The sequence below is a fragment of the Buceros rhinoceros genome, unplaced genomic scaffold, assembly GCF_000710305.1.
Source record: "Buceros rhinoceros silvestris isolate BGI_N320 unplaced genomic scaffold, ASM71030v1 scaffold8904, whole genome shotgun sequence".
In the NCBI taxonomy this organism is placed as follows: domain Eukaryota; kingdom Metazoa; phylum Chordata; class Aves; order Bucerotiformes; family Bucerotidae; genus Buceros; species Buceros rhinoceros.
In genome coordinates, this window is record NW_010407630.1 from 20,934 (window position 1) to 32,771 (window position 11,838).

General features: G+C 41.0%; 1 protein-coding gene across 1 annotated transcript; it reads right to left on the reverse strand.

Moving 5' to 3' along the window:
- Positions 1–384: 384 nt before the first annotated feature.
- LOC104492040 (solute carrier family 2, facilitated glucose transporter member 11-like) lies at positions 385–9,391 on the reverse strand. Its single transcript, XM_010134542.1, has 12 exons — positions 9,340–9,391; positions 8,334–8,432; positions 7,574–7,734; positions 6,588–6,712; positions 6,104–6,233; positions 5,400–5,548; positions 4,840–5,027; positions 3,671–3,781; positions 3,042–3,143; positions 2,045–2,120; positions 926–1,053; positions 385–591 (listed from the first exon to the last, which is right to left on the reverse strand). The coding sequence occupies exons 1-12, from the start codon at positions 9,361–9,363 to the stop codon at positions 385–387; spliced, it is 1,500 nt and encodes a 499-aa protein (XP_010132844.1). The 5' UTR covers positions 9,364–9,391.
- Positions 9,392–11,838: the final 2,447 nt, after the last annotated feature.

Consider the following 11,838-nt stretch of genomic DNA (forward strand, 5'->3'; position numbering starts at 1 on the left):
GTGCTTTTACTTCTGAACAGAGCTTTCTTACAAAGTAACAAACATAGAGAAAAATTCTACCTCTTTAAAATGATAGCAAAGGAAAAAGTCTTGAACTAAAATTGATGTATTATGCCTGAAAATGTTCTCCATGGGCCAGTTCTAAGATGTGTCTGTAGTTACCAATGTCTTCCTGCTATAGAGCTCTTCTAGGAAAGAGCCATTGTCTCTCACCACACAAAGCAAAGATGGATATAAACCAGGACTACTTTGATTAATGACAAGCTATTTGTGGATTACTTTTTGGATTACATTTTATTGAGAAAAGTCCATGTTAAGGTTTAGCTTTCAGTTTGATTTTGAAACAGGGCTTTTTATCAGTTGGAAGTTGCTTATGGTGGCCTATCAGAGCTTGGTGCAGAATGTCTTTTCTTCGGTAGCATTCTTCTCCACAGTCTGATGACATTTCTTCTTAAATAGGCATCTTTTGAATTCTTCCGTGATTTCAGAGCTTGACTTCCCTTTTGTTTCTGGGAGGAACAGGTAGATGAGAACTGATGAAACAGCCAGGACAGCAATAAAGATGAGGAAGCAAAAAGGACCAAGAAGCATCTGGAGAGAAAAATAGGATAAGATGAGTGATTTCCCTGACAACACTTGCTGCTATAGACTCTTGAAAATTGTTGCCTTGTCCCTGTGAAATGAAGAATTAGTTGATTTTAGAAGGAATATTTACATATCTTTTCAATCTATTCTTGAGGTAGCAGATGATGTCTGAAGTCTAGGGAAGTGTTTTGCATAAATGGCCTCCATATGCCAGTAGCAATAAGGAATTCACAGCTTTGATCATTTGCAAGGCATTTCATCCTACTCCCTGTCCAGACCAGCCTGGAAAAACTGTTTAAATTGATAGTGGCAAAGAGAAGATTTGAATTAAATTACATACGACAGCAAAGGGGAAAATCATTCCAGTGAAAGTGAGGCCTAACCAAATGACGATTCCACCAATTACAAAAGCAGAGGACCTTGTTGAGAGTGTGAAGATTTCATTCATGACAGATGCGATGGCTCCAGCTGAGGAAAAAACAGAAAAAAGCAATATAGACATTGTTGTTGTTAACCATTTTCCTCAAAGTGGGTGAACTGGTGCCACTGGTTAAATACAGCCTGAGTAAGCCAGGCTACTGTGAAATGATCTAAATTTGGGCAGTAAAGCCATCGCTATCTGAATTCCCCTACAGCCTGCTCTTATGGGCCATGGAGAGAGTGGGACACCCATGAAGTGCATTTTCTATCCTCTTAAGAGGATAAAATACAGAAATAAATGGCCTTAACGGCCTATTTCTCTCCATTGACCATAGGAGACACCTGGGTTATGTTACCATGGGAATTCTGTTAGGTTTTGAAGACATTCATGGTCCCCATACACAGTCCTTACAATAATAAAGGCTGCTATTTGAATTTGGAGACTGTAATAACTAAAAGGGGTGTTCAGTCAGGGAACTATCAGAGTAAATGTTGGTCTTAGGCAAGTGAGGTCCTACTAGAGAGCTGTCAGTTTGGTTCTGTCATTACCGCTGTAGGTGGCTGAGAGTAACACTAAGAGAGGATAAGAAAGGACAGCAACACTAAGAAAGAGACTATGGATGCTGTCATATCATTATTAACAGAGTAGGATTTTACAGGCGAGTTGAGAAACCTCTGATATTTTAGAAGAGGCTACCTCTGCCCTTAAGCAAAGACAGAGATGGACCAGTTGAGCCTGTATGCACTGAACAGCATTCACATCCTCCAAAACAAGTCTTAGTGAATTGATTAACAAGTATTTTTTTGGCTTTAACCACTGAGAGGAAACACGATCCTGAATCATACCACATAATTTGTTAAAGAAATTGTTTCTTGGGTCATTAATTCATCAAAAATTGGGAATCCCTAAATTTCAGTCCAAAATAAGCTGTTCATTTTCAAAGATATGTTCACACAGTCTAGTTCTACTTCCATGCATTAATGTAAGTACCTACCCGTGTGGTCCAAAGTTTCCTGTTGTTGCTTTTATTGTACTCACCTGGTCCTATTCCATAGGCAATGATGAATAAAAAGATGAGAATAACACTGCAATTGCGCATCCAGAGGAACTGATCCTAAACAAAGGCCAAAGGAGAGAAGAGAATGAAAACTAATTTTATAGCTGTAGCACAGCTGATCCAAACATATAGGAGGAGCGATATTAATGAAAAAGCCCATGATGCTGAGCTCTGTGATAGACACTTACTAGAACTACTTCTCTTTCTGTACTGAATACAGTGGAAGGCCCAAAATAGCCTGCAGTGTCATACCTACAGAGGTGAGCTGAACTGCACCCTGGTCTGAAAAACAAGTAACAAATTTCAAGCTAATTATAGCATGGGGAGAATTGCTACTAATTTAACCTGATTATCTTATTGAATTAGACAATTTCAGAGAAATGTTTAAATCTCTGTGAACTAGAAGATATCTACGAAACAGAAGGAAGCTGAATGTTTATGGGCTGAGACCAAGACTGCAATTTAGTGCGAAACACTGGCACTACTTAAGCCATGACACTGGGTCATCACTACTTTCTACCATCCTGGCTGGAAGTAGCTAGAGATCTACACCATGTAGCTCCATCACTTGTATCAAGGGTGGAAACTGGTGGTGTTGGAAAAGTCAGTGCACATTGCTTCTGCTGCAGGAGGCATGGGATAGCAAATGGGAAAGGTGACAGCAAGGATGCTTATCTAGGGATTTAAAGGACAGCAGAACAAGCCACAGGTGAGGTATGGAGAGGTCAGGCAGGCAGAGAGCTGAGGGAAAGCTATGGCAGGCCAATGGTTTTACAAAATGGTTTCACAAAATGGTTTCACAAAATGGTTTCACTGTTTGAAAACCTGATAAAAAAGATGAACAAGACAGGACAAAACCAGTTTGTATTCAGAAGATATTCTGACCTGCTATTTTGAACACGAAAGCTAAAGCTGGCTATCTGCCATCCTGCACAAAGAATTATGATGCAGGCTTAACCCAAGGAGACATTAGCTTACACTCAGCAGAAGGCTTGTTTCAAGCAACACCAGTATCAGTGCCATCAGCAAGTAACCACCCCACAGGAGCACCCGGCGTCCAAAACGATCGATAATGGAGCTCTGAAGAGTAGAAAAAGAATGCATGTATCTGGAAGCATGGCAAAATGCAGGTGTTAGCTGTCCAACAAATCAAGCGTTCTTCTTGAGTTCTTTTGACTTTGGAGAACACAAATCTTAATGGTACCAAATTTATTTATCGAATTCCTTCCAGCATCTCTAACATTATGAGTTACTGTCACTGCCCAGCATTGCAGCTACTTTTTAAACACTAATCAACAGAAGCATGTTACGACTCCATTCAAATATATAGATATACACAAATACATGGAAATAAGCATACATATTTATGTTTGAATGACATTTCATTTATATCTGTATGAATAACAGAGGGATTTTTATAAGAAATTATGGAGAGTGAAGATGGGAAGAGTAATGTAAAAGGTGGGACAAAATTTGAAGCAGATGGTAACAACCACTTTACAGATTTATAAAGTAGTTTATCAAGAGAGGATTCATTTTCTTTAAGGAAGGTTAGACTCAACTCAAATGTACTTTAACTCTTAAAGTCCCAGAAAGGTCTGACTTACACAGAAGATGATAGAGATGAGCTCAGAGATCGCAACTCCTAGAGATACATATGGGATTATGCTTTCCTGCAGGTTGGCTGTCTGAAAAATGTCTGATGTGTAAAAGGTGATCTGGGAAATAAGAAACATCTTCAAAATGAAGCAGTCAATAGGTGTGGTATGTGCTTGTCCAGCATCACTCAGAACTGGATTTGTCATCACTGCAAAAGCAGCAGTACATTATCGGGGCTTGGCTGGAGGTGACATATCTGCTTGAGATGTGAAAAATCAAAAGGTTAATGGAGATGAAGACAAGGGATTTGAAAGTCCAGGGGAAAAAAGAGTTGAAAGGAGCATACTGTCTGTAAGGCATGGGGAAAAGATGTTGGTTTGGAAAAGAGGAAAAGGAAAGGGACAAGACAGAGATTCAAGAAAAAGAAAAGCAGATAACAGTCTTAGCAGACCACACATTGTCATACAAACAGTGGATTCTGGCATCCTTTTCCAGTTGCTAAGCAGAAGCTGCTCATCTGCAAAGTCCCTGATGGACTGGGCACCATGTCCCTGTCAGAAGGGCACAGAGGTGCCTCCTCTGCCCATGACGCTGGCAACTGTAATGAACAAACTCCAGCAGAGTGCACAGGCTTAAGCAAGGCTTATGGAGAGAGACTGGTACTCAAGTGATAAGACAGACATCCAGGAGAATGACTATTAGCTCGGGCTGTATTGGACTCAGCCACTTTATGAGGAAATAACTGAAAGGAAATTACTTTATGGCTAAATCTCTATTATCAAATGGAATGAGAATTGGATGGCAATAGCTGATTATCTGCTACTGCAGAAGTCAAAGGAAGTGGAGCTGGAAGTCCAGATAGATAGGTCTCTGGGATGCAGCAAGCCTTTGGGTGTTGGTAGCCTTTTCTCCTACAGAGCCTTTGGTAATACCACCAGGGAAATGAACACAACTGTGCCCTTGCAGGAACTTCTGCCAAGTTGGGTTGCTTGTATTCCCACCTGAGAAGCTCCCTTAAAGGTATGAAGAATATTAGTGATGATACCACAGATCTTCACAGGCAGTGGGCTCTGTATGAGGAGGAATAACGTAGATGCAGAGGGAAGTGACAAGTTGGAGTAGCAGCACTTTGGTTACTTAATAGTAGATATAAGCATGGAAATAGGGTGTACTCAACTGCACTCAGGCCACAGAGCTGTAGACTCAGTAAAAGGAGGACCATGGTACTCAGCTGCGGATACACAGATGGTTCTTTCAGCACTTCTAGGACATTCATGATTTTGATGCCTTTCGTTAGAGCCTTTTCCTTCATCAAGTCATCAAATTCTGAGTGAAAATTCCCTTCTCCCCAGAGCTGCTTCATGGCTGCAGAAGAGACAGAATTAAATATACTCCTCCATCATCTGATCTGCCCAGAATTCTGTGTTTTTCAACTTTTAATGACGTTAAACATTTGCAGTTCAGTTCATGCTTTGATTCATCAGTCACTGAGAAAAGAACTAGACCGTTGCTTACTGGAATGTGCTGAGACTTCCCTGGAAAATGGCTTTCGACTTGCTGTAGTATTTAGGGGTAGATCTTAAGTATTTCTGATGATTCTGCTTAGTCTGGAGGACTTTAATCATGTAATTACCAAGAAATCTGTAGCTAGCTAATAGAAATGCTGGTTCCCTCTATTAACTTCCCTTTCCCAAGAGTTAGCATTTAAGAAAGTAAGGTTCTAAAGTTTTATTTTACCTTTCAAGCAACCAGCCTTGTCTCCTTTTTGCAGCAAGAGATAGGAAGGAGACTCAGGAAAGAATGGCAAAAAGAGCAGTTGGATCAGTGCCACCAACCCAGAGAAGGACAAGAGCACATTCCACGTGTCTTCAGTTCCTAGAAGATCTCTATGAAAGCACATCAGAGTACATTTACAGTCCAGTACAGTAACAGTCTATAACTAGTTTGGTATTTTCTAGATCCTAGACTAGCTAAAGAGAAACAATGTACATACAGACCTTGAAAAGATAAACTGAAATAGAAGATGTTTAGGCTAAGGAAAGGAAAATACTGCAAGACTGAGATTTTTCTTATAATTTAAATATTTTCTAAAGATCAATGCAGTTTGAATATTCCCACAACAGCCCTCTGAAGCGATACTGCAATTCTGCTTGACGTTATCAAGAACTAAACAGAGATTTCAAAAGTTTACCAAGAGTGTTTGCATACAGTATTTTCTTATCAACTTCAGCAGAGAGACTGTACTTCCAGAGATGGATTTACTCTTTCTCAAGAGAAGGGCCTTTTCCTCCCCAGTGAATGACATGGAAACCTCAGTGACTGGTATGGGTTAATCCCCACCCTTACTGTATGTCTGTTTCTAGGGCTGGGAGAACAACATTTCCTTGCCTTGCAGAAGACAAATAAATAGAAAATAGGATGAGAAGGAGTAGCACAATTACCGTAATCCAAGAATTCTTGCTACAGCTTTTCCTAGTGCAAGAAACACAGAGGAGGTCACATTTACAAATCCACGCAACTTCTTTGGTGAGATCTCTCCAGCGTACTGAACATGGGCATTCATATTTATTCCTAAAGTGAAGAAGACGCAAGAGAGCTAAAGCGATAGAAAGCAAGAGAGAGGGGGGGGTCCCTTTTCATTTCACCTGCAGCTAAAGATAGCTCTCTCCTCTCTTCTGAACTGTTTGCCATATAGTCTCCATGATAATAGGCTGAAAATGTACCTTTAAGCAAGATGTTTATCTAACCCATCAGATCTCTCTCTCAGCAAGACCTCTTGAAGGCAAAGGACAGCTCATCTTACCTTTTCCCCCTCTGTTCCTTGTTCCACTGGGGTTACTGTGCATGCCTTGGTACTCCCAGCAGGAAGATTTCTGTATCCACCCCAAAGAAGTCACATTAACATGGAGTAGTGGAGAGTCCTACCAGCACTGAAGCCCTCAAGGAAGCGCCCAATCAAAATCATCTCAAAAGACTTGGCTCTCCGACTGAAGCCAGTATTCAGTGTGGCTATGATAAGGACCATGTCGTTGAACAGCAGACATTTCTTCCTGCAACAGCAAACAACACATGGGTATGAACCATGTTTTACTTTTTCATCTTTGACTAATATCTGCCTGTTCTCTGGATTTGCAGAGCAAGCCATGGGCATGTTTAAATAGGACAACCATATTTCATTATGAAGAGTCATGATATCTTTGCAGGGAAGTGGAAAGGGAGAAGCTAGAATTCTCCTTTTCCATGCTAACTCTATGTGAGCTCACCATAAGGCTGAAGGAAATTCCTGCAGCATAAATACTGACAAGGAATGGTCTTTTTCACTTCTTTCCTATGGACCAGGCTCCCATCTCAAACACCGTATGTGTCCCCAGAACAAGGCAAATCCAACTTCACTGAGAACTTGATTCTCTCAAACTAGAGAGTTCCGGCTTTGTCTGTTATGGCCACCCTTGAAGAGAGGGTTCTGAGTGTGGCCTGAGGGACTTCTGCTTATCTTCACTGAAACTCCAATTACCCTTACAGAGGGATGAACCTGCATAATTTTTTTAAAAGCTTTTTAACAAAAAAGCTTTTGCCTACAGAATGTTTAGCTTCTTCTTCACTTCTGCAGTGTTGTTTGGCTCCCTAAAGCATTATTGTACAATAAAAAATTTCAGAGATTTGTTTTTACTGAAATTTCAGAAAAAATACAGGAATCGTATGGCACAAAAAACTCTGACAAGGGCATCAGAAATAGATGCATATTCTTCTCTCTCTAACGTCCAAGAGTGTAATTGTACATGCTGAGTGGAGTCAATTCTGCACCAGAAGGGGGCAATGAGTATTCTGACATCCATTATATTAGGAAAGTGGTATTTAATTGCTTCCCTCGTTGCAGCCCTGATGAGCGAGCGGTTGGGGAATATACTTACTTTCCATATTTTGCAGTCAGGTACCCACTACACAGACACCCTATCATTCCGCCTACACAGTACACAGACACGATGAAGGACCACAATAATGTGAGTGTCTCCTGATGCAGCACAGAATCGTATCGCTCCAGCCAAGTTTCATTGATAAACTTCTGAATGTACTGGGACAGAAAGAGAGATTTTCATTCCATGGAGGCACTAATCACAATAGTTCTTCATAATGTTCACAACTTTAAAAGGTTGGATTAATGATCATTACTAAAAGCATGGCTATGGGACACTCATTTGCAAATTGGGATTGATATTTCCTCTCATACAGCCTAGTAGTGTAAGAGAAACTTTCACAGATTAGTTATACTCTTTAGTCTCTCCTACACCAAAATATTGTGACCTTTTATTGATTCTAGCAAAGTGCAAATGTTCTTACGGCAGGTAGCGAATATAAAGAGAAAAGGGATGAACTGAAGACTGAGGCTCAATCAGCTAGTTTTTAATAATTTTTCTCCATGGCATGATCTTTAAGGAGGCTGTTCTGATATGTTCTTTCCACACAGTTCTGTGGGAAGCTGTCTTTGGAGGACACCTCCTAACAATCATGCAAACTCTTTTTGTCCTTTGGCAGTGGACAGTCTGGCATTGGAAAGAGCTGTGAATAAACTGACAGAGCAACACCTAACAGATTTTTAGATCATTTTCAAAGTATAAGGCCTAGTCCCGTGAAGAGCAATTACAGATGAAATTTTATGAAGGCTTTGCTTACCAGAGAAGTATAATTGATCACAGACATTTGAAAACCAGATAGGTGGGTTCCACCAATTCCTAACACCACAATCATTAGCAATAGCTTCCGGTATTGAACCTGCCAAAGATGATGAAACACATCCTAAGTTCCTGATAGCAGCGTGGCTTTCAGACCATGAGATAATCTACGAGATCTTATATCTCCACATTTCTATGATTAAAAAACCTTTGAAATGCAAAAATCGATTTTGAATTTTTCAACAATTGAGCAGAATTGCTGGGAGGTTTGAAAGATGCAAATCTGCAATTCCCTTAAGTTCCTCTCCTGGTTATTATCAGCCTAAAGAGATGCACTCTCTAATTCTATTAGTTCTGCTAGCCACAGAGATAAAATTAATCATAAAAGCCTTATTCAGATAGTTTATGTTGCTTTTGTACTAGTAAGAACTTTCAGCTTCCATAAATTATTTTTTTCCTTCAACTTTGCCTCCTCAGAGACATTGTTACCAGAGATTAATCAGCTCTGGCCTCTTAAAACACATTTTTGTTTTTACATTTCAGTTCTGTTATCCCTAGAGGAAACTACATTTTTAGCATCCCTATTTGAATGATTCCTATTTGAAATGCTGTGTTTCCATGACGTGCACTCTTCACAAGCAAGTATGTTTTCAGTCTTTTAGTCAGGTCACACTCTAAACAGATGAGGCTTCCCCAAGTATCCTTGAGAGTGAAGGGCAGTAGAGTGGGAAGGGGTTTTCTGTTTTGTCTTTTTCACTGCTATTATTTCCTCTGTCTTCCTCAAAATGCCTATTCTTTCCTGGTTTCCCAGGTCCTCTTTTAACTTCTCACTCTTTTGTATTTCTAATATATTTTCTGGAGAATTCATGTAGTCAGTCTTATTGCTGAATCAGTGTTGTCCCAAGCATGTGCTCTGCTGCTCATTACAAGAAAGACTGATTCTCTTTGCTATAACTGTTAAAGCTCATGCTGCTGTTAATGACTAGGGCTAGGAGTGGGATACTCACCAGGTCTGAGAGGAAACCAGCCATTTCGCCTTGAAAATCTGCCCGCTCTGAGAGCCCTTTTCAGGTCTGTCAGATGAGAGATATGTTTTCTGTGCTTAGATTACAGGAAGTTGGGATCATAGCACAGAAGTTAAATTCTAACTATGGGGCTTTCAGTGAATTATGTCCTCCTCCAACACTGGCCAGGGCCTCTTCTTGCTGGTTTAATTATTCTAAGACCCAGATATGCCAAGCTGATAACAACGTTGGTAAATGTTTAGCCTTCTTGTATTGGGAGCGCTCCCCCTTACTCGCACTACTAGAGCAGTTGTGTGTTCCTGTTGTGTGAGGAGTCAGATGGTGCTACCAGCTTTCCTTCAGGGGAGCAGAGTCCCTCTTCACCTCTCTGACAAGCAGCTTAGAGTGTGTTTTCCTCCTGCCCAGTCTACTACAGAGATAAGCCACTTGATGTTGTAGATGAGCTGTAACATCTCTTCTTGCACGCCGTTCTTCAATTTTCAGTTTTCAAGCACCACTGAGGTGCTGGACTGTGTCCAGAGGAGGGCAATGAAGTCTGACAAGGAGCTTAAAGTGTGTTTTCCTCCTGCCCAGTCTACTACAGAGATAAGCCACTTGATGTTGTAGATGAGCTGTAACATCTCTTCTTGCACACTGTTCTTCAATTTTCAGTTTTCAAGCACCACTGAGGTGCTGGACTGTGTCCAGAGGAGGGCAATGAAGCTGGTGAAGGGTCTAGAGAGCCAGTGAGCAGCTGAGGGAACTGGTCTTGTTGTTTAGTCCAGAGTAAAGAAGGCTCAGGGGAGACCTCATTACTCTCTACAACTACCTGAAAGGAGGATGTAGCGAGGTGGGGGTTGGTCTCTTTTCCCATGTAATAAGTGACAGGACAAGAGGAAATGGCCTCAAGTTGTCCCAGGGGACATTTAGGTTGGACATTAGGAAGAATTTCTTTACAGGAAGGGTTGTGAAGCATTGGAACAGGCTGCCCACAGAAGTGATGGAGTCCCCGTCCCTGGACAGGTTTAACAGACGTGTAGATGTGGTGCTGAGGGACTTGGTTTAGGGATCCTGGCAGTGCAGGATGAGTGGTTGGACGCGATGGTCTTAAAGGTCTCTTCCAACCAGATGATTCTGTGATTCTGTGACATGTATAAGGAATTGAGTTCTTAGTGTCTTCTAAGACACTAAAAACCAATCAAGGTCTTACCTCATACTTTCTTTTCAAAACACTTTAAATATTTCTTCTTTTTTTCTCCTTGCATTTTTGAACAGAATGAGGAACATATATTGGTTCTTACTGTGGCATTGTGCAATCTGGGACCTCTGGCCTTGAAATGTTGAACTTTGTCTGGCTTTTTTTGTACTATGATGATTGTCTTAAGAAGAATGGCTGTGTTGGAGAACACTGCTCTTGGTATTAGCTCTTGGCACTGCTACAAATATTGTTTAGAAGACAGTGTGGAGCTAAAATAGCGTGAGCCTTAGAGCTTGGAAAGAAACTGGTGCTCAATGTTCAGGTCCTTTTTCAAACTTTATTGTGCAGCACCTGCAACAGTGAGCAGTGAAGATCTGATTTCCAGAACAAGACAGACACAATGTTCTTGATCCCAACAACACACTCCCAGGAGATGGGCTCTTCTCTGTCCCTAACTCTTCAATCAGTGAAAACCAAATCCAGACATGATCAGTAGGATGTGTTTTCCTAGTCACTGTTTTTTTATTTCTTTATCATCAAACTGCAAAGCATAAAGAGCAAGAGAGTGTCACATCATATAGCAATGAATACAAAAATTGAAGCATTTTTTACCATTTTCTGTATTGAAAATGTGGAGCATTCAGAGACTTGAAGAGAGAAGCAACCTCAGACACACAGACCGGATTCTCCAGGAGAAGCATCGCTCTTTTTTGTCTCAGTACCAGTTACTCTTGGGAACTCAATCCCATTGAAACGCAGTGTTCCTTCTCTCTGACATGAACAAACTCCAGGCTGAAGACTTGTTACATAGTCATCGATAACAAAGGGGAACCTGCCCTTCTCTGTGGATTAGCCCACTCATGATTTCCTGCAGTTCTGCTTTCTTTGCTCATGCTTTCTTTCAGGGCTCACATGTCCCTGTTTGTCCCAATAGAAGAACCTCCAAAATCAAGGTAATGTACCTGATTTATTACCAAGCAAGAGGTTTGGCTTCAGGTGACAGGTTATGCTTGAATGCTTCTCTGTAGTGTCTTCTTTACACCAGGACCTTATACCTTCTTTACAGCTTCCTTCTTCAGAAATAGCAATGGCTCCCCCCATCCAGGGCTCACATGTCCCTGTTTGTCCCAATAGAAGAACCTCCAAAATCAAGGTAATGTACCTGATTTATTACCAAGCAAGAGGTTTGGCTTCAGGTGACAGGTTATGCTTGAATGCTTCTCTGTAGTGTCTTCTTTACACCAGGACCTTATACCTTCTTTACAGCTTCCTTCTTCAGAAATAGCAATGGCTCCCCCCATCCC